This window comes from Halichoeres trimaculatus, unplaced genomic scaffold, assembly GCF_033239565.1.
Source record: "Halichoeres trimaculatus isolate MK-OKI-2021-1 unplaced genomic scaffold, fHalTri1.1 fHalTri1_scaffold_11, whole genome shotgun sequence".
Taxonomy (NCBI): domain Eukaryota; kingdom Metazoa; phylum Chordata; class Actinopteri; order Labriformes; family Labridae; genus Halichoeres; species Halichoeres trimaculatus.
The window spans coordinates 9,465,588-9,488,847 of record NW_027437189.1 but is presented as its reverse complement, the minus strand read 5'-3'; the positions used below and the strand labels follow the sequence as shown (position 1 = coordinate 9,488,847).

General features: G+C 40.2%; 1 protein-coding gene across 2 annotated transcripts in view; it reads right to left on the bottom strand.

Moving 5' to 3' along the window:
• Positions 1-23,260, bottom strand: part of nkain4 (sodium/potassium transporting ATPase interacting 4) — a 65,486-nt gene that overhangs the window by 3,629 nt on the left and 38,597 nt on the right. Inside the window, exons 5-6 of one of the 2 annotated variants that reach the window (XM_074682097.1) lie at positions 16,543-16,603; positions 2,586-2,670 (exon numbers count right to left, since the gene is read on the bottom strand). In XM_074682097.1, the coding sequence (XP_074538198.1) occupies positions 2,586-2,670; positions 16,543-16,603 (146 nt within the window). The remainder of the gene's footprint in view (positions 1-2,585; positions 2,671-16,542; positions 16,604-23,260) is intronic. The other variant, XM_074682098.1, reaches the window with a different exon arrangement.

The window sequence follows — 23,260 nt, the reverse complement described above, 5'->3', positions numbered from 1 at the left end:
CAGGAAAAAAGTTGTGATAATAACAGTAAACAAAAAGATTTCCTCCAAATCAGTGAGTCTAGCCACAACTTTAAGTGAAATTGAATTAAAACTATGTTTGAATTACCTCATTTGAAAGGATTGTTTTGTTGTCTTAGATAAAGTCGTTCAGAGAAAACAACAGACAAGTTGAAAATAAGTTGGTTGTAAGAAGAAGACAGCGGTTTCTTGTCTCACAAAAGATTTGTATTGATCGACATGTTTGATGACAAAAACTTGGCAGATAGAGGCTCATACTGTTCAAACATCACAGGAAGTTTGATGCCTCAAAGGCCACTGACACTAAACTGACAGGTTGTTTATGGTATGAATGAAATGAGGATGGGATGATTATTGAAACAATATTTCTAAAAAGCTATTTTTTTAGTGAAAGATTGATTTCAGACACAATTTCTTTGTCCTTTTTATACAAAATCAAAAATGTTTCAGATTGGGTGCTGCAATGTTCAGGTAAGGCATCACAGAGAAAGGAGTTTTTGATTCTTTTTGGGAAGAAAAACGGAGATCTCTGAGTGCTGATGTAGCTGGGTTTCCACCAAGCAGTCCAGTTCGGTTCAGTACGGTTTGGCACGGTTTGGTATAGTTAAGCCTGATCCTGTTTGCATTTCCACAGCAAACTGTGCCCTCTTGTGGCAGCGCGACACAGTTTACCCCGCTAATAAATCCAACGAAGAAGAAAAACGCGACACAGTAAACAAAGATGGAAGGCATCCAGCATTTTGTCCGCTCTGTGATTGACATGTAGCTCTTTGATACAAAGTGCAATCAAACTTTGTTTCAGAGAAGGCTGTGTGCCGCTGTCACACGGTAAGTGACGATTCTTTTGACCAATGAAGGGTCTGCAGTGTGTTGCTCCACCTTCCAAGATCGGATCGGTTTATATGGCACCCATACAAAAGTGTCCTAAAAAGTGGGACGGCTTGTCTCGGTTTTTGGGGATCTGTTCCGGGATAAGTCAGGGGAAACGCCACAAAATGCGCGCAGTAATGAGACAAACCAAACGAGTCTGCTTGGTGGAAACACAGCTTAATATTTACCGGGGCACGGTGTTTTAGCACTTGAATCCAGGACTTGATGAAGGTCTTGTGACTCGTGCGATCACATGGACTCGGACTCTAGCTACATTAGGAGTCGAAGGACTCAGGCTCATTTATAAATGAATGCTTCATTCATTTTAACTGACTGTTTCTTGTGGTATAAGGTCCTAAAAGATCAGTTTTCCGGCTATGGCTGGTACGTGTATTTGTTTACTTGCATGCATGTCGCCCCAGGTTGTGTGTTCTGCTTTTAAAGATTTTACAGATAACACCAGTAAATGCAGAGCAATATGTTAGCTAGAAAAAAACATTGTGGGTGTTATTTGTTTTTTGTTTTTTTTTGATTACTCAGACTCGTCTCAGACTTGTACACTGAAGTCTTAAGACTCAACTCTCACTTGAGCTTTAGTGACTCGACAACAAAACTGCCAAAACAATGTTTACGATGTTCTCTTCTTTAATACTTTATTGCTCTATAACTGTATTGCAATGTGTACTGCAAGAAATTAAACCTAGGCAGGTGTTCATGTCTTAATTTTTAGTAAAAACTAGGAGTGGGAGAAAAAAATGCTGTATCGTAGTATCAGGTTTTTTTTGTTGCACAATTTTAAATCGTTTATTTTTTTTTGTTAAAATTTTTTTTAGTCTTCATTTTATTCTGTTTATTTGCTGGATTGAAAAAAAAGTTGGGATATCAGATGCCCTGAAGAAATCTTAAAAACTGATTCACATGTGATGTTCATGTATTGGGAAAATATGGCTCCAGCTATTGTCTGTTTAGATCATTATCATCATCGTTTAACTTTTTTACTTGGCCTGGTGGTAAAAAGTGAACAAAAAATTACAAAAATCAAGAATATCAAAGAATTTCAATTGGAATCAAATTGCCACCCCAAAAATCATAGAAAAATCGAATCAGGGGAAAAGCATATCGTCCCAGGTCTAATAAAAAACTGTCATATGAGACTAAATAAAAGACATGTTCACCTGACAAGTTGCTTGTCAAGTTTCTTGAGACAAAAGAAATGTCTCAGTTCAAGACACTTAACAATTAATGTTTCATTACCCATTGGAAAATTATTTTTGTTCATTTTAATCAATTCAGGCAGTATTTTTATCTCTGAAAATCTTGAAATCGTAACATTTTTTGGGCCTTTCTGGCGAATGTCACTCATATTAAGTCAAATAAGACATTTTATTTTTACTGAAAATGAGATGTTGACACTTGATTTTAGTTTTTGCTGTGTATTATATGCTACACAATGTGATCGTTGAAAGTGATGAAGTTGTGACACCTTGTGATGAAGCAGATTTCTGTTTGAAATCTGCTTCAAACACAGACCTGTAAACAAATTTTGTCTTTTAACTCTGTTTTCAGTGTCTTTGTGTGACTTTGGGTGTCTCCTGAACATTCTTTCAACAAAAGAGCGCTCGCTGGGTGTTGTGAAATGCAGATCACATGCAGGAACATGTACACATGTGATGGTGTGGCAGCACATTCATACTTACAGGTACATGGGCTTTAAGAGGAGATGAGTTTGTTTCTCATTGACATGGTAGAGTGGGAATGGGTCAAATCCACCAATAAAATCAACTGAAAACAAAAAAGGATGAAACACATAAACATGGAGTAAATCAAAGGACAGACAACAACAGAATATGCTGTGAGGGGGATAAAATGACAAAAAAACATGAGCTAAAATAAGATGTGAAATGGAAACAAAGATGCAGAGGGAAATGCAGGCGGTTGAGAAGTATCAGGCTCACAAAGATGAGAGAAAGTGTTTCAAAGTTTCAGCTTTGAAGAGAAAACAACAACAGAAGAAATAATAAATAAATAAAAAACATCTCTGCTGTAACTTTTTCGCTCTCTGTGTATCTGCCTGCAGCTGGAGGGAGAAAAACGCAGGAACAGGTGAAAGCTGGCCAGCTGTCAAAATAGCCAAAGCCTTTTTTTATCGCTTAGGAACAGAGGTGACCTTCCACACAGACAGAGCGCTCGGCTTTCTCCGTGTTTACTTTCTCACTTCAGAGTTCAGACTCTTCATGTGAGCAGAAGTGTCAAAGCAAAGTGAGAGGAAAGCTGGTGACCAAAGTGCTGCGTGTTTTTCTGAGAGGTTCAGACATTTTTTTTTTTGAGGTGAAGAGGGCTCTTGAGAAAACACAAAAGCTAAAGGGGAAAAGAGAAAGGGGAGGATGGGGCGTGCTGCGCTTGGCGGTCTGACTGACAGGGGGGCAGCGAGATTAGGCCTGAGGGGTGCATGTGAAAGAGGCCAATGTGTCCGGGTGCTCTCTGAAAACATCATGTGAGATGGAGATTGAAGCTGATTCAGTGGAAAAAGAGACTAAAAAACATTCAGGGAAGCCGGAAAAAGGAAAACTGGGCAGATCGGGAAGTTTAAAGAGCTGAGGGGGAAAAACAGACAGATGCCAGGCATGGAGGCTACTGTAAGGCCAGATCGGCTCCATCCTGATAAGAGGAGGCCAGGGTGGTCTGCACAACACTGATATGCAGACAGGATGAGGGAGGAGAGCCACAGGGTGTTTGTGTGTGTGTGTGTGTGTGTGTTTGACCCTGTCCTGGTGGATTCTCTATCCCATCTCTACACACACACACACACACACACCTCTTCCCTGATCTTTTCTGTTCCAGTGATTTTCTCATTAGAAGCAGGTGGGGACTACTCCCCCTCCCCTTTACCATGACAAACTGTGCACAGGAATACAGCCTGATGATAATGACAGCTGCCATTTTTAGACACACTGGCAGCTCTGGGGATAGCAGTGTCTGGTGGGTCGGCCCATCCGTCAGCCTGTCAATCCACACACTTCGGTTTCAGGGGGGAGAAATATCATGACAAATATTTGAAGGATTGATGAGGAAATGTGGCACAGATCTTCAGAGTCTCTGGAGGAGGACTTCTAATGACTTTAGTGGTTTTATCAAGCTCCAAAAATAGGTCAAAATTTCCATTTGTGAAAGGATATCTTTGAAACTTAATCGCTAGATTCCTTCCCTCCTTGTGCGTCTTATGCCTCTTGTGCCTCTTGTGCGGCGCTGAATGGAAAAGCAATTTCTGAGGCGGCTGCAGCGCATCTTCGGTCTCAAAGCTCTGAATCTGAGGCTCAACAGGTGACCCTGTGTGCTGCGAAGTGCTCTCACTCTAATGAAGACATCCTGCTTTTAAAAACATTCACTGCTGCACCTTATTAAACTCACACTCCTACACACAGTTCAGTCTATGTCAGCGTGTTAATTGCATCTCCATTTATAAAACCTTTTCCTCATTAATCTCTGCAAGCGTTGCTGACATCAGTCCCCTGTGCAACTCAAAGACAAATAAATGAACACAGAGCATTTAAGTAGAGGTGAGGTATATTCAATATATTTTTATTCCTAATTTATTCCTAAACTTCCCGCCACCGCCCACACAAAGAGGGAGAGGGCTGTTGTGCTCTGCACGTCAATCATCAAACTAACTACCACTGATTGTTGATCTGCAGACAGCACCATACTTTCCGCTGCATGCCTCGCTCTCACATGGCTGTGCAGTTGTTGACGACTTGTGATATACTAGCCTAACCTTGCAGAGTTTAAACTGTACCTTATTTTTGTTCTTTTTTTTCTAAGGGATTTCCCACGCTTCCCATTCCATTTTTAAATATCTCCTTATTCCTCTTTTGGCTGTAAATCCTGCAACCTGTTCGCTTCTGGTCTGGCTCCATTCGTTATGTCAGTTTGTTGCCGTGGTCAAGTTAATTACGACCTGGTTTGGACACAGTTTGTTTTATTTTGAAAGTCATTGGTTCTTTTAGATGGTTTCCGCAAACAACTTCCGGCCCCACCTGACCTGCTTTTTGTGAAATTGACGCGTAACAGCTCCGGCATTCTGCATAAAACTGCGATCTGCTGCACACAGGACAAAGTGATCTTCACATGAGCTATTACATTTTTTTTATGTTGAATATTTGAAAATCATTACCCTATTGTTGGGTCAGTTAGTTTAAAATCATTCATTCATTTATTCATTTTCTGAAACGCTTATCCTGTTCAGGGTCATGGGTGGCTGGAGGCTATCCCAGTTGTCATTGGGCCAGAGACGGGGTACACCCTGGACTGGTTGCCAGTCCAGGGTTAATTTTTACAGTGTGGTAGACTGATAAAGTAGTAGTCATAGTCATGTTTTGTGCAATATTAGATTTTGTATAAGTAACATTGGTTACACCAAGTGACATTTATCAGTTTCAACAACTGACCATGTCCTTCAACCAATAGTTTTTTTTGCAATATTAGTTAAAAGTTACTGTAGTTTAAGTGGCAACCTTGACACACTTTATATCTTAAAGTTAAAGGCTAAAATACAAGGGATCTGTCTGCAGTGCCTCTGTTACGTTAAATGGAGCAAATAGGTTTCATTCAAATCAATGTGTGAACTTGCACAGGATCCGTTCTGTTGCAGTACGTCTGCTTGGCTGGTCCGTCATGTTGCAGGTAATACACAGCCATCCTGTTTTTGATGGGCACGGAGCTGTGATGCAAAAATTCAGCGTAGGAAACATTGAACGGGACAGGTAGTCGTGACTGGAAGCTACCTAAAACTACCCAGTGACTTTCAAAATAAAACAGTCTGTGCCAAAATCAGTTTGTATTTAGCTTGACTACGATGATAAATGGACATAATGGCCCTCATTTATCAAAAGTGCGAACACCCAAAAAATGGGTGTACGTTCCTTTCCACTCACAGATCTGCATTTATCAATCTGAACGTGGGCGTCGGGTACGCTCAAATCCCACGCCAGGTCTGAGTTAGTGTACGCAAGTTTCATGTCAGTGGGCAGCGCGGTGCAGCGAGGGAAATTCGTCTGTGGAGGAGAATTATTAGATCATATGAGCGCAAAACATTTTCAGACAGAAAAACGGATGTTCTTAGATTAATATTTATATCGTTGAATTAGACACGACATCAAGACACACAAACACACTCCCATGTCCATTATAAAGTCTCTGCAGAGAACATTCAGACGACGCTGGATCAAACTTTTAGCCTGGATATTTTAAGGAAACTGTATTGATGACAGGATTTACTGTGAAGATGATTATTTCACTCCTCACAATATTATCATATAAACGTGAACTGTGTGTGAAAAAGTGACTATTTCATTACAAAAGACGTTCAGTTACACGGGATCACAAAGGGGATCGTTTCGTGGTACAAATAATCATAAAACTCCGGACTATCCATGCGTAATTCCACACGATCGACACACTTCAGCTCCGCTCCCTCCTCAGTCTGTGACAGGTTCAGGCTGGAGTCTGCAGCTTCTTTCAGAGCTTAAACACCTTTTAAAGCCAATTTTCCACGTTTCTGGACCTGAATGGAAACATTTAATAACATTGTGGCTTCTAATAGCCAAATATCACGTATTAATTAATCAATGTATGGACGAAGGCTGTGTGAATCAAATATTGAAAACTCAGCTGTATTTTAGTTTGTCACATCCACGCTGGTGAATCACTGCAGAGATTTCCTTGCAGGTGAGTATTTTCTACCTAGCTTTAATTGCCACTTTTTCCAGCTGCCAAACAACGTGGTGTCATTTCCTCTCCACCTCTGTTGAAATGGCGTTGTCGATTACCAGCATGGAGAAGTTCCCTTTTTCCCGTAATGCGTCCCTCCATGTCGTGAAATCCTAGGGTTCGGCCAGCTGAACCTTGAATATTAAGGGGTGTGTTATGTAAATTACAATTGTTTTCAGCTGTCGCATTTATCAACGGCCGATCAGGCGTACACCCTGATTGGCTATGCTACGCACGCTTCATAAATCACACACGAACGTTGCCGTAAGCTCATTTTTACACCCAGATCTGCGCCAATTCCCACACAAGATTGATAAATGAGGGCCAATGAGCGGAGCCAGACCAGGAGTCAACAGGTTTGAGGTTTTACAGCCCAACATGAATGAAGAGAGACTTATCAATGGAGTAATCAGCGCAGGAATTCCTCTGTCTCATGACTCCAGCAGTCTGTCAGTCATGCAACTTGTCGGACTGAACATGCAGCTGGTGTAAGTTCACAAACACAGTCAAGACGTAACGAAACAGAGTTGCACTGCAGACGTACTTCAGGCGTAAGTGTCTGAATGAAACACTGCATCTGACTTTTATTATTTCAAACATAATAAAAAAGGCAAGTTGTTTCAATCAAAAAGTTAACTGTGTAGAATATTGCAATATATCACAATATCATTGTATCCTGACCCAAATATCGAAATGCGTGTCGTATCGTGAGGTTCTTGCAAATATTCACCCCTACATTTAAGTATTAAATGCTGGTTGATATAATGTTGCAAAAGCCAAACTTTGGGAAGTTCGAGGCTTTCTACTTAAAAATATTCAGTTCAGACAGAGTCAGTGTTAAAGCTGCAAAGATGAAATGCTGTAAAGCTCAAACAGCCTTTTCATTTTGAAAAGACAGCCCAAGCGCTCCTCTAATGTTTGGCCTTTTCATGGTGGATGGTGCTTTTTCTAAAAAGATGATCGAAATACTAAGTGGAAAGTGAAAGCAAAGCTGAACGGTGTTTTAAGCGTGTCCTTTCTTTGAAACACATATTGTGTGTGTGATCCTGAAACGCTGAAAAAACGGTGAGCTCAATTTCTTCCAGGCAGAACAGACAAGCAGATTTTTACTTGTGTGGACACTTGCAGACATGAAAAGTATGTAGGTCAATACTTAAGGCATCAGTGTAGAAACCCCCAAACAAAAGAGGGAGTAACTTAAGATGATAATGTTTCAGTTCAAGCTGAAACTGGCTGAAATCAGGAGACAAAACTTAAAGTCAATCTGCAGTTTACTGATGCATTTTCTTTCATGTGTGTGTTTGTGTGGACAGTGAAATGAAACAGGCACAGAGATAAAAGGAGAAAAGCCAGGAGGAGAAGACAGGGTGGGAATAAAAGGGCACAGTGTGAGGAAGATGGAGGAAAACAAGGAGAGACAGGGCAGAGACAAAGAGGGAGAGATAAAGGGCAGACAGTTCAAGACTTCAGAGCCTTGACAAGCTGCAAGTGGTGAGTTACAATACATCACTACAGTCCCTTTCTCTCCCTCGCAGACACACACACGCTCCAGATGTAAGCGAGCTCTTCAGACTTGGCTCCACTCTGCAGCACTGCATCTCTGTCCTCACACACCATTACACAGCTATCATTGCTTTCTGGGCTGCTGGGTTAGTTCAGCTGTTTTAACGCTCGGTTATTTTGCATATGAAAACTTCAGATGTGTTTGACTGAGAGGATATTGAAAGTTAATCATCCGTTCAAAGTAGAGAAGGGTTTTCAGGTAAGACTACACCAGGAGACCCTGGAAAGTTTGCGAAATAATATCACATTCAAGACACAGAAAATGCAAATATCTACTTCTTGGACATCAGTTTTGTGTCAGAGAAATTGCAAATTTCTCATTTCTCATTCACCAAAAGCAGCCTGTTTTTCTGTTCTCTGTCATTTATATTCATGTGCGCACTGACCCAGTCATAATGTCCTTAATCTATAATTCATGTGATGAAAAACACAAAGCTTTTATCTCTTTCTTGTCACTTTGTGTAAAGTTATGACCAAATTTACACAAAATAAAGCCTCATGTTCATTAAAAGGATTTCAGTTCAAGATGCAAGTCAACCAGGTCCAACATGAGCAGGGAAGAGAAAGAGCATTGACAGTCATCCAGTCTGTACAGTGTGGCTCTAACCAGGCAGCAGAAGTGAAAACACCTGTGCAGGTGATATTAGAATCCTTCACTTCATTAATATTATGTCCTGTTGAATTAGCCTCTTACAGTCCTACTTTGATTTGCACATGATTCATATTTGAATTGATTTTATGTCATTAAATAAATAAATATTGATTGATTGATTGATTAAGGGATAACGGCTGATTGACATTAAATAGGTTGGGTTGCCGGTGATTTATCTGCATGTGCTCCCTGATTTATTGGAGCACTTTCATGTTCCAATTGATTATTTTTTATCATTTTTCAAGTTTACCAATACCACTGCAGACAGTTTAATGTAAGTTAAAGGCGGTTTTCCAGTGTGTTTTATCCATCGTATCATGTTGTTTTGTGTAATATTGTATCATACAACACCGCATAATATTGTATGTTACCACATCATGTTCTAGAGCAGGGGTGGGCAATTAATTTTTACCAGGGGCCACATGAGGAACCTGAATTGTGTCAGAGGGCCACCAACTTTCTTCCATCGTAAAATGCTCTAAATTAAATATTTTCAGTAGCTGGAACTGATTATCAGAATAATAAAGCACTCTGTAAATGTTTATATTAAGTTATGTAAAATTGTGGTGTATAGGTCAAGTAGAAAAAAAAAACAATTCTTGAATCCTAAAATGAAAGAGAAAATGTCTTAAGTTTTCGTCTTTGTCAATATGTGTCATACATGAACTCACTTTTACCGATCGAGAGTGCTGGCAGACTGCCAACACTCCTGAACATGGAGGGAATCTCCCATTTTTTTAAACTCTTTCTCCCGCTGTTCTCCCGGCTTGTGATTTCTCCTGATAGTCCCCAAAATTTAAGTATGCTTCTGCGAGCTCTAATATTTTACTAAGTCAAATCAAGTCCCGTACTTGGGCGTTATATCGAAAACTCAAAAACCATCCACCCCCTCTCTCTTAGTTGGTTTGATCCAGAGACGCTGCAGGACACCTCAGAGACGGAGACAGATAACGGTGCAGCACTTATTGATGAAGAGTTGATCAGAGCCTTAGCTGTTTCCTTTCTTTCTTTTTTGGAGTTGACATGACATGTCGTGAGTTAAACTAACGTAGCTCTGCTCTGCATCCTCTCCAATCAGGAAAGTTTAGAGCAGCGTGAATTTTATAGTGAGGAGGCTGACTCTAAAATAGTGAAACGCGTATGGTAAAGTTCTGTCCGTCTCTGGTGTGTGATGCGCATACGCGCTGCGCGTGTATGCGACGGCACTCTGTCTTCAGAACAGTAGAGAGTTCAGGAGGAGGAGACAGACTGTGCCAATGAAGGAGAGGGAGAATTCAATCCACAATGTCTTGTTCAGTGCCTGTGATAGATGGAGTATTAAGGCATATGCACCCGCACGAGTTTTATGTTTTTGTTTATGATTGGCGTCACGCGGGCCGGACAGGGACGTACAAAGGGCCGGATGTGGCCCGCGGGCCGTAGTTTGCCCAGGTCTGTTCTAGAGTGAGTTAACAACATCATAGCACCACGTAATAAATTTTATCATAATGTCACTTAAGCCAACTTATTTTCTTGACATATATCTCTTATCTAATGCAAAGTAAGAGCGTAACTTAACACAGCACATCTTGGCCCAACGTAATGTAACATTGTGACTAGGGGTGCACCAATCACAATTTTCTGGCCGATCACTGGTCTTTAAAAAGCCTGGCTGGCCAATACTGATTTGGCCCAATACCGATTTTTATTTTGTATAACTGACAGCATATACCTTCAATTTTCCAATCTTATCTAATTGAAAATCATTGTACAATACCTGTGAAACAATAAAATCTTTATGTTTTGACTTAAACAACCAATAAAGTGTCCTGAGTTTTAGGTCTCAGAGTAAAAAGCAACAATGGCTGGCTGTCAGACCTTCCCAGAGGTATATAAGATCAGTTTCATATGCAAGGATGGGCCGATCACCGATCTCCCAAAATTAAGGAAATTGACACCAATTGATCGGTGCATGTCTAATTGTGACTTAATGCAATCTATCCAAAAGCAACGTCACCAAACGCAAAGCAACGTTACACAACATTTTTATTCCTCGGCTTTTAACTACAGTGAGGCTTAGTTTCTTTGTCTAACTTCATTGCTTAAAATTGTTGTCAATGTGTTCTCTTTCATGTGTGTCTGTTTTTCTTATCAGTTTTTATCTTTCTATTTTAGCTATCTGTACAGCACTTTGTTTACAGTTGTGTTTTTTTTAAAGTGCTTTATAAATAAAGTTAGTTGGTTAGTTGGATGTAACGCAACATAACGTAATGTAACGCACCCTAACATAACATAACGTGCCATTTCGCATGGTTTCACATTATGTTTTAACCATCTTATCTTGCTGTCATGTCGTATAACAGTAATGCACTGCACTGTATTATAAGTTAGGGTATTACATTATGGTGAGTCTTGTTTTATAATTTTGTACCGTACTGTCTGTATTGTATATAATAGTATCGTACCATATTGAGTCATAATGTATCTTGTTGTATTGTTTTTGGGAGCGATGGTCTGTTTGTTTGTCTGAGAACAACATGACTCAAAAAGTAACAACTGGATCTTGATCAAATTTTCAGGAAATGTTCAAAATTGGATAAGAAAGAAGTGATTAAATGTTGGAGGTGATCCGGATCACCGTCTGGATCCAGGATTTTTTTTAAAGTATTCTTTATCATTGTGAGATAGGGCCGTTTTCACCATATGTGTATATAACTACATGATAAATGGTCGGATTGCTTTGCAAAACAATACAAGACAAGTTTCTGACAGATGTAAAAGTACGATCCAGATCCTGGCAATATTCTGGATGCTAAGATCAGGAATATGAAATATGTCCTGGGTCATCATAATTTTCAACACTGTCAGGTAACAAATTATTGTACAAACCTGCAGCTAACACCAAATTGTAGCAGACAGTCTGCTGAAAGGGAGTATAACATTAAAGTAGGACTACAGTGTTGTGTGACAATCACAATATGCTTGGCGGAGGTCTGTGCTCTCTGAGTGCTTTTCTAGTTTAGAAATGCATCATGTGGTGTTGTATCATAAATAATTTAGCCTCTTGTTACAATGAATCAAAACTATTGCTGCAGTTTAGTACAGTATAGCATGATATAATGCATCATATCATTCGGTAGGCTCTAAAAATATGAGGTAACATGTCAATTATTGAACGCAGCCTATAAAGCAGGACAGCCTTCTCCAAATCTGTCTTTAAAAGCACATAATGAAAAATGCAGCTGCTCAATTGAGACGCAGTCGGTGTGACAGTGAGCCAGCATGCACCGCAAGGGGACCCTAAGCAGCTAAATGGATTTCAGCCACCATTCATTCCATTATTCACACCTGTGCTCTTCATGCAGCTGCATCTCCCAAAAAAGACTTCTTCACACTGTACTAGTCTGACATCATTTCAAACAGCACTTTAACATGAGAACACATGTCAGGTGTGAGTTTTTGACCTTCTCCTGTCTTTTCTTACAACCTGGGGACACAGTGCCACCCAGACACCCATCCAGCCCTCTGGTTCCTGTGTCTGCGGCGGAGGATTTTCTGGGGATGTGACTCAGCACAGAGGGGCGGCAGCATAATTAGCAGACATGCTAAAGCGAGCTTATCCCGGCACTAGGCTTCTAACTCCATGACCTACTTTACAAAGAGGATTTTCCCCACCACTCACTCTGTCGGTGTGTCTGCTCGCCACCGATAACTGTGGAACAAATTTACACACATCCAAGTGTACACAAACGCACACACACTACTACACAGAAACACAAATACAGGAGGTTTATGGGTAGAGGAGCGCATGTACATATACAGAGTGGTACACTTGAGTGACAGAGGGATGAGGGAGGGAGATCTCAGACACACACACACACACATGCACACACACACACACACACACACACACACACACACACACACACACACACACACACACACACACACACACACACACACACACACACACACACACACACAAAGCCTGAGAGCCATGTCCAACCCTGAGCTGATAGTATATGATGCTTGTTATTCTGACCATTTTGTCTTCTTTGCTTCTTGCATCTTTCATTCCATTTTTCTTCATGTAAGATTGAGCACACGAGTAAGAGTGTTCTGTCTTATCTCCTTATTTGTAAAGAAACCCATCTTGTCTTGTGTTATTTGCTATTAAATTTTTTGCACAATCTTCTTTTTTCCCTCCTCACCAAACACAGCCTTTTGCTCCCCTCATAGTTTCCTTTTTTCCCATCTTTCTGCCTCCCCTGAGGATTCATCTCATCTTTCTTCTCTTAGCGAGGTGCAATCAGCTGTGGAAATTATTGACCTGCATGGCGCTTAATGAGCCCAATGCAATGAGTGACCAGAGACCTCTAACTTTTTACAAGCACACCCCATTAAAAGCGGAGCTGGGAGAGGGGACAGAAAGATTTCTTGAACACACAGAAATTGGATTCTGATACATGATTATTCCATCTATGTGAAGAAATGGGAACAGAAATAAAGGCTGTGAGAGCAGAGGAAAAAGTTCTGGGTGGGAGGAGAGATGCTGAGGCAGCCAGGGAGCCTGATTCAGAAACTGCCTTTAATCTACACATCAAATGGGAGCGGGAAATGAGAGCAGCAAAAAGCCTTGGCTGGTTTTTGTGTTGCTACTTGTGTGTGTGTGTGTGTGTGTTCCTATGCACCTGTGTCTTCATGACCACAGACACGTGTATGTGTGTGTGTGAAGGCAAAGGGCTGATTATAATAACAAAGAGGAAGCCGTTGGAAGGGATGTAGCAGCGCTTTTTCCCCCTGCACAGCATGGATCAGAAAACAACCACAACATAATTAAAACCAATAAAAAATAACACCATGTCCTGCTTTCACACCAAATTTTCTTTAATCAAGCTCTCAATACGGATCTCTCTTGGGATTTCTGAGAGGAAACTGCTTATTAAGTGATGCTGCCAGAACTCAGAGTGGTCACATGACATGGGTGGCGATTGTGACCACTCACAGCCAGTGAATCTCTGGTATGTGATCAGCTTTGGCTTCTATAGCAGGAACACCCACGGAAACCACATCACCTGAATTATAAGAGGGTTCTGTTCAAAATGGAATTAGTGCATGTAGTGCTTTGTTAACTACTGTGTTTTCATATCGAATTAGAGTCTCGGTTCAGTACAAAAGGGACTGAAATGATTGCACCTTGGTTCCATAATTAGCATTTTAACAAGCACATACAGCGTGTATGAATGCCTGAGAAACTTCCTTTAATCTTAGCTAATCCTCACAGACAGAGCCTGTTCATTAAGCTTGAATTTACAAGGCCAAATTGTATAAAAGCCGAATGGGCCATATTCGCTAAGTGGCCATTTATGTTCATATGTAAAGCTCAGGGTGGGAAACAAAAATGCTGCAGTATTGTCATACTCCTCGTTTGAGAATAACTGACAATAATATCTCTTGCAGTTCCCTTTGAGTCATCAATGTTTGACAGTCATCAAAAACCTGAGAGAGAAGATCAACATTTTCAGACGAGAGCCAATGCTAGCATTTATCCGCTTGTTAGCTTGAACCACAGTCAGAAAGGAAGTGGATGAATTTTTCATTAACATTTATCTGTCTCACTCATTAAAGTATAGAGGACATAATCCTACAAATTGTCATACGAACCTGATAATTTTCTTCTTGCTAATAAAGTTTTAGCCTCCCTGCTAATGTTATGCTAGCAGCAAATATTTTTCTAATCTTATTTATCCTCACAGAGGGAGCTTGTTCATTGAGCTTGAATTTACAATGCTAAAGTGGGATAGGCATGTTGCTAAGTGGCTCTTATGTTGGGAACCTAAAACGCTATAATTATGTTATGTTCGTGCATTCTGTTTTTTTAATATCTATTGTATCTCCTCATCATTAATCAAAAACTATAAGAAAGCTAGCTAAACTTTACAGTCATAGTTTTATGTCTTACATTTGACAATGAGACTTTATTCCACATTTAAAAACATACTTCCTAACTTGTAGCCTGAAATCAGATAAAAGCAATGATTAGCATTTTGCCGCTTGTTAGCTAGAACCACAGCTAGACGTGAAAAGAAAAGAATCATTTTTGAAAACTTGGCTGTCAAATAGTCATACTAGATGGGTGATTTTCTTTCCGCTAATACAATATTAGCCCCCTAGCTAATGTTATGCTAGCAGCTGAAGGCTAATGCTAGCTGTTATTCAACATTAGCAAATAGGTTGTTTGAATAGACTTGTGACAACTTGAATTATGGCTTTCTGTTAAAGTGAAAATGCTGACACCAGCTACAGACAATTGACAGATAATAGCACCTTTCAGCTACTAAACAGCATGTTAGCTTATGCACCACAGCACATTCACTGGTGGTATTCAACACACTGCAATTTAAAAAATATGACAAATTCAAACCATGTAAGCTCAAAAATTCCTTCTTAGCTAAAATGTTATCCTCATAGTTTTTGTAATGTAAGCTGACAAGTTGTCAAAGCTGCTGTTATTAGACATTAAAAGTAGCAAAATAGGTTGTTTAACAAGCTCATTTTGAAAGACATTGACTTCCTTCACATTTTAGCAATCTAGAAATGCCAATGAGTAAAAAACCCTGATTTTACGAATCAAAATCAAGAACAAAGCAGTGAAAAATTATGTCTGTATTTGAGTCTCCCACCCTTTATGCAATCTCTGATTTAATGACCACCTTGAGAACATGGTAAATTCTCACACATGTGAACATTGCAGTGCATGCTAGAGAGTTACGACACTGCCAATCAGATATTTATGACTCCCACTGACCCCTTAGATCAAATGCTTCCTGCCCTTTGGTTGGCCAACCCCGAGCACGACCTCTGAACTGCAGCTTATGAGGTCACAGCAGCTGAGTCATTTATCAAAAGTCTGTCCCTCTTCTCTTATGACTCATTTCACAGTCCCCCTTCAAGTTTTCTCACACTCTCAAATCGTTCTCTGTCTGCCTTTTAAAAGGATTAACTTTCAAGGCTAACTCCTGCCCTCGTCTGACTCTGTGTCAAAGGTTTAACTGTAGCTATTAAACAGTAGCTAATGGACTGAGATTTAACACAAAGGAGCTACTCCAGAAAAAGGAGGCACATGAACTTTGTGGGAAAGTGCGTCTTATAGCATAGAAGAAAGTGGGGAAGGTTCAGGTTTTCTGCTCAAAACAAATACACGGACACACACAGACACACACACTCTCTCCAGCCAAGAAACAGACAGCTGGAGCAACAAACTGAGAGAGGAGAGTGAAAGCCAGAGTACATTAAAGGAGGCAAACAACAGGTTTACAACAACACTGAGGAGGGACACACAGATGAGAGGAGGAGGGGAGACGAAGCAATGGGTGTGTGTTAAGAGAAAGGAAAGAATGGGCTGAAGGAGGTCTGTAGAGAGAGACCACATGGCTCCTTTGGTTCAGGAGGGAGAGTGAGGGGACCCAGCTGGTGAGGGGGAGGAGAGCAGAGGGGGGACAAGGGAAAGCTGGGGTAATGAAAGTGAGGGGTGGGAGATGAAAAGAGGGAGATGAAGTAAGACGTAGCACTGTTTTCTCAAACCTGGGAGAGTTTCCATCTGTGTGAAAGGCTCAGAGTGAGCTTCATTGATAGTTTGAGTGTGTTTTTTTTTTCTTTGTGTTTGTGTATAAGGGTGAGGTTAAATGACTCACAGCTGTCCTCCTCTTCAGTGATAGCGCTGACAACATAACAGGCGTACACGAAGCCCAGGAGCTGTGAACACACAAGCAAACAGGAGAGGTTAGACTCCACAGAGCCATCAGCGTGGGGTTTGATAAACAGCTGTGTGTTCGCTTTGATGGAGAGACAGATCAGAGAACATCTGGAAAAGAGCCACCAGCTTGATATCTGGATGCTAGTGGCTGAGACACTGGAAAAAAACATGGAAAGGTGGAAAGATTGGCTTTTAAATGAACTAAATCTGCTTCCAACAAACCAAACCCAACAACTCAAAATGTGGATATTTGCTTTCGGAATGTGAATTTCTGCAGGTTTTTCTGTTTTGTTATCCAATCTATCAAAATGCATGTTTGTTTGTTTTTTTTTTTTTTAAAGAAGATCTTAAATGAGCAGTTTTTCCAATTTGCTACAAGGTAAACATATAATCATTCACCAGTCGATAAAAAAAGCAGTCGTTAAAGCAGTTATGATCCATTTACATATTTTTACAAAATCATGGATGAAACAAGTAAAACTAGTCAGAATCAACATTCCACTCATAAGACACATTTGCACACTTTGAATGATCATTATTCTTAAATGGTTTACACAGTTGAAAAATTCCAGTGGTTTGTGAAAGCAGAAATGTTGCTCTATCAGCTCATATGTGGTTATTACGGTAATTACACTACAGCATTTATTGTAGCCCACAAATACACACAAAATCCAGTGTAGGTGGATAAAATGAAAACAGAAAAACGGAGCAGAGTCTGTCCAAAAATGCCTAAAAGAAGATCCAGGGTTATAAAACCTAAATAAAAAAAAGGTGTTATTGTATATCAGTGCTGGGACGATATGCTATTCTCACGATTCGATTCTTTTATGATTTTTGGGGTGGTGATTCGATTGACATTGCGATTATTCAATAGTTACGGTTTTTGCAACTTTTAGTTTCCTTCTTTAACACCAGACTATGTGAAAAAGTTAAATGATGATAATGTCCACAGACTATATCAGGAGCCATATTTTCCCATAAAATGCACATCACACGAGTCAAAGAGAAACATTTCACCCTCTGCAGAAGAAAAGTAACGTTTTCCAATCCAGTTTATAGGGATGGGTATCTTTCACATTTGAAAAGATACGGTACTGATGGCTGGTACAAGGCAATCGGTATCGGTACTCAATGGCACCAATTTTTGGTACTTTTTTTGTGTTTATGTAGTAACAAAATATCAATTTGATTAAAAATAAAATAAAATATAGCTTTTTAAAAATGAATTTAACATATTTATTTTTCAATATATAACCTTGTAATGCTGTGTTTATGTCCAGCATGAAAAATCACCAACTCTTCAACTCCCTCACAGTCACAAGGATGTGTTCAGGTACCTAAACATGGTACCTATTGATTTTATGTGAATCGGTACCCGGTACTTTTGATAGAATTCAGTCAGTTTCTATAAAAATACTTAATTTGGTACCCATCCCTTCCTGTTTATAAACAAAGACTGAAATGAAGAATTTTAATTAAAAAAATGAATTTTTGACAAAGAATCCTGATTTTGATACTGTAAAACAAAAAATTTCCATAGATCATATTTTTTTATATTTTATTTTTTCTCCCACCCCTATTGTGAATGTAGAAACCTTTATTATGTGGTGATTTTTTAGAACAGTGTACCAAGTCTTATTTGACTTCTTGTGTATGCCAGTTGAAAATTTCTCTGCAATACTTTCAGTTTTTTTTAATGATGGGGAGCAGCCATCCTCAAGTAGTTTGTGTGTGCTAGGAGACAGTGAGGCCTGAAGGATACTAGAAGTTCTGGTAATGCTGTTAGAAACCTTTTTTTAAATTACAAAACAAGAGACAAAGATAAATGTTATTTATATGCTTTATGCTGCTTACATTTTAAGTTGATCCTGTAGTATTTATTTATGTTTCATTGCAGTGTTCACTAAACCTCATTAGTCCATTTTTGTGTTTTCTTCATTTCAAACTGTTTTACTCTCATTAACATGCGATAAATTGTAAATAACTCCCATATTTTAGTTATGAGAATTTCAGAAAAATGGGACAAGGGACTTGCTTATAGGACATCTTCTGACAATCCAAGAACACACTATGAGGCTCAGGTGTTAGGGGTTAAAAAAGGTGTAATATTGGACTTCTATATGTCAGGTGTTCCGAAGTAGCAAAGATGCTGACTGTAAGCTGAAAAGTTAGTCTCATCAACTATAAAAGTTTCCACACCCCTCTTCTCATAAGTACTGGCTGCACTGTTGGGCGGTGATGTTTCCCGAATTGACAAGATTCCTGGAGTGCACATATAGTGTCTCATACACACAGAGAAGAGCACACCACTAACAGAATGAACACACAAGTGACACCCAGTACTGAGAATAGACCGTGGAAGAGGCAGATGGCTGTCATCAACTCACACAGACACTGAGAGACAGTGTCTCTCTCCACCCAGCCACCCATCCATCCATGAGCTGGCACTTCGCCATGCCAATTAAAGCAGCGACAGGCCCCGCTGCCCTCCTCACACACTGGATATAAAAAAAACACACAACCCAAAGGGGAACTCGTAGTGTGTGATGGTCACGATTTCTACAATATACACTCAACCTGTAACTGAACTCTTGGCTCATGCAACCAAAGCAACAGAGAGAACCTGCTGTGTGCAGGTTTTTTTTATTTAGGTTTTGTTGTATTTTTATGTGTAATATGTATATTCCAGCTCACATATGGTCCTCCAGATGTAGATCAAATGTTGTATTCATAAAGGAAACCCAGGTGTCTAGTAGAAAAGGATATAACTGAGTCTGTGAGGGCTAGATGAGACACAAAACCCTTTTTTTTTGCTTTGTTCTGGTTCAGATTTTCTCTCTCCAGTATTTAATTGCCGGCCTCGCCCTGTCCATTATGGTGGCGATGAAATGGAGGTGAATTAGCATATGTAAAAAGCCAGTGTCAAACACAAGGTGGTGTTAACAGCAGGGGGCACATGCTGCTTGCAACTACAGTGTGTGCATGTGTCAATATTGAAGTATAAGGGCAGGTTTTGTCTGATATTCACCTGAGAAGGAGTTAAACATGTCACAGCAGAGGCAAAGATGATGCACTCAGGGAATCAATTCAGGATGGAGGAAGTCACTGAGGTGGTAAAAAGCACTCCCACCACCTGTGAGTTCTTCTGTGTGCGCCTCAGTTTGATCTTATACCGATTTGTCCTTCAGTTTCTTTTCTGTGGCATCAGAAAATTCACTGTGTTGAACAAAGAGTTAAGAAGTGAGCACTTGCTGGCCCTCTTGCTTCAGGCATGCTGCCCTGAGCCAATATAGGTCAGTGTCCTCAATAAGAAGTGGCAGTCCTACTTATATACATCCTTGCATATTAAATGCTCTTAAATCACGTTCATTAATCCTCACACACACACTTATACACACCCAGTCACCCTGCTTTCTTTTCTGACTTCCCCCTGTCACTTCAAGAGTTCAGGGATCATTTCAGAGACTAGTGTCAAATTAATTAAGCTCATAAAGCCCCGCCTGTCCTCCGAGGCTTGATCTCAGACTGTCTGTGAGGACGTGCCACACTTAAGCGAACTCATTTGGCTGCCAGTCATTTTTTTCTCTTGCACTCTGCACTTTTCTCACTTTCTTTTCTACATGACCATTTTTTTTGCCAGTCTCCTAGTATGTGCCGCCCTACTCGCTTTCTGCTGGTTGTCTTCTTCTTCAGACTGTTGCGCAGTAAACAATAATCCAGAAAACCGACAGGAGGAAGCAGAAAGGAAGGAAGCCATGCACAAAAAGTCCAGAGCTGGATGCAGGAAAAACATCAAAAGCAACGCTGTGCTCCACTGGGCCTTCATTTACTATTTACTCTGATGTAGAGGAAACTAAAAGGGGCTATTTGTGATAGTTCAGCATTATCTGCACTTTTTTTTCCTCTCTCAGATAATGAGCATGTGCAGAAGTTCAAGGCTCAGCGTGTTTGTGTGTGTGTGTGTGAAGGAGGCCAGCTGCAGAGCTAGGAAAGAAGGTTACTTGAATTTGCATAGGCTAATGAAGGTCAGGTTAATACTGAATGTGTCGGTCCAAAAAGACACACAAACACCTTTGACAAAGCGCACTCACTCACAAGCAGCAGTCCATTAAACATGACTTCCTCTCATGATTAAAGGCTAGCATCACCCTCAGATGGTTTTTGGGATGATTATCTAAAGAACAATGAGTTAAAACACCTACATCCCAGAGGCCATTAAGTCTAATTTTGTTTCTGTTCAATCTTCAGTATAAAATCAACTAATCATTCATTGTTATCCTGATACTAGAAGATTTGTTACATGCATTTGAAGGTGACTAAACATCTCTCTGGTCAGAAACCAGATTTACTTGTTAATGAAATGAAGTTTTGATGTTTTTGTAATTGTTAAACCAGAATCCTGGCTACATGCTGTGCCTAAGGTTGTAGCATAGCCATTAGCCTCTAGCCAGAGACTGTAGCACCAGTTAATGGCTAGGGATGTCCTGATACAGGTTTTTTCATGATATGTTTTGCCGATACCGATCCGATATCTATCCAATACTTTTCTCTGATAAATCCAGTACTCAGTCAGATGATTCAGATGTATATGGCAAATCATTTATCATTAATAATTAATATTGCTGCTAGGCCCCAGCCCGTTGTGGCTGTCTGTTACACCTCCTTGTCTGTTTCTTGTAATTTTTTCATCTCTTTTTCATCATTTTTGCATTTGGAGTGGATCATTACTTTGTATGGTTCATTTGTTAGTCATGGACACCAAACTGGTTATTTTTGGTTATGTCTTCCGTGAAATCAGCTGTTAGCAGCCTTTAGCATGCCAGTGCTAACTGGTGCAAGGCCTGATGTCTTCCCACAAGGTGAGGAGAAGGAGGTGAGGACAACGTGCTGGTACTGAGCAAAGAAGTGACGACATGGACCTGTCTTTCCATCCATCGTTACTGGGAACTTAAGATCTATCTCAAATAAGATGGACGAGCTAGCCATGCTAACCCAGCAACAGAGGGAATACCAGAGGGCAGAGTAGCATCATGCTATGCACAGACATGGCTAACAGAGCTAACACCAGACACCAACGGCACATTGGAAGAACTTCACCAGCTGTGAGCAGACAGGATACAGGAGACAGAGACTGAACAGACTGCTAAAGAAGCTCAGTCCTGGACCCTGTGGAGGTGGAGGCTGGCTGAACTGGAGAATAATGGACAAGCTGTCATCATCTATCTTGTTACGAACCTTTTTGCACTTTCTATACACTTTTTAACTTTTGTTTTCTTGTTTGCTGCTGTAACTCCTCCTGAATTTCCCCTCAAGGATAAATAAAGTATTTCCTATTCTATCCTATCATATTTGTTGTATTAAAGTAAGCCCTGTTGGTCCCTCCTCTAGGAAAACTCACTTAACAAATATAGCAAGATCCTTTTTTACAATCATTGCTTTCCAAGGAGAAGTGGTCCCACACATCAGACATGTCTGCAACATGGTTAGATTTACAGCAGCTGTAAAGCGTGATGGTGCTGAAAACACATGAAAACTGTATCGGCCCTGATCACGTAATGAAATCTGATGCTATCTGATCCTCCAAAAAACTGCCATATTGGGTGCCGATACTGATCAGTGTATCAGATTGGGACATCCCCATTAATTACTACTGCCCATTAACTGTATATGAAACAGGCCCATCAATGAAGTAGATCTTGAGCTACAAGAACTTTTTTGCTCATGAGGAAATGCCAGATTTGAGTGAAGCCTGGACAAGATGTTAGTCTGTAATAAAGCCAACAGCAGTACGAAGAGATATTTCAAATTCTTCCATCTGGACAAAGTGGCGACTGACCCAACCAGACCGAAATTGTCCTTCATTGAGCCAATATGTACTAAATGTGCTCGTTTTATCTTCTTTTTTAAAATTTTGGTTGGTTGTTTGGATAAATCAAGCAATTAGAAACTTTGGCTCAGGGATTTTTTGGCTGGCTTTAAGAGTTTTAAAAAAAAAATTAGCTGCAAGTCGTGAAATTAGAGATTTCTTCATAATCCAATATCTGTTAGAGGTAATTCAACATCTCTGTATTTTCTTGTATCCATGTGATGTTAATGACACTACCTGTCCACCATGGTTCACACATGTGTGCAGTGACGGATAACTGAGTCGATTTACAAGCTAATTACCGCAGCATTGATTGGGGTTCAGTGTCAGGAGAAAATTTACTAAGTGTAGAATAATGAAAGGAATCTGTCGGCTAAAGGCAGAGGAAAAGCAGAAACTGAGAGGGAGAGGAGGAGTGGGGGTCCTGCAGGTGTCTTGTAGGTTAATTACACGGGACGCTCTGCCTGACAACATGGCATGGGCTTCTCTGCACAAAATTAGACGTGTGTTTGTGTGTGTGTGTGGGGCATCTGCATGTTTAATGACAAAACATGATGAGATAGGGACCGCGGAGACTGCATCCACCTGTGCTTTTCCAAACCCCCCTCTTTAGATGTGAGCACACACACACATCTATACAGCTTGCACAGCTCTACATGGAGCTGTTCAGTATCTTTGGTGCTGATTTGCATCCTCCGTGTCAAATTACAGCATGCTGATGTCCAAAAACCTGACACACACACACACACTGGAGACCACTCATACAGAAATTAAAGCCATGTGAAGACTA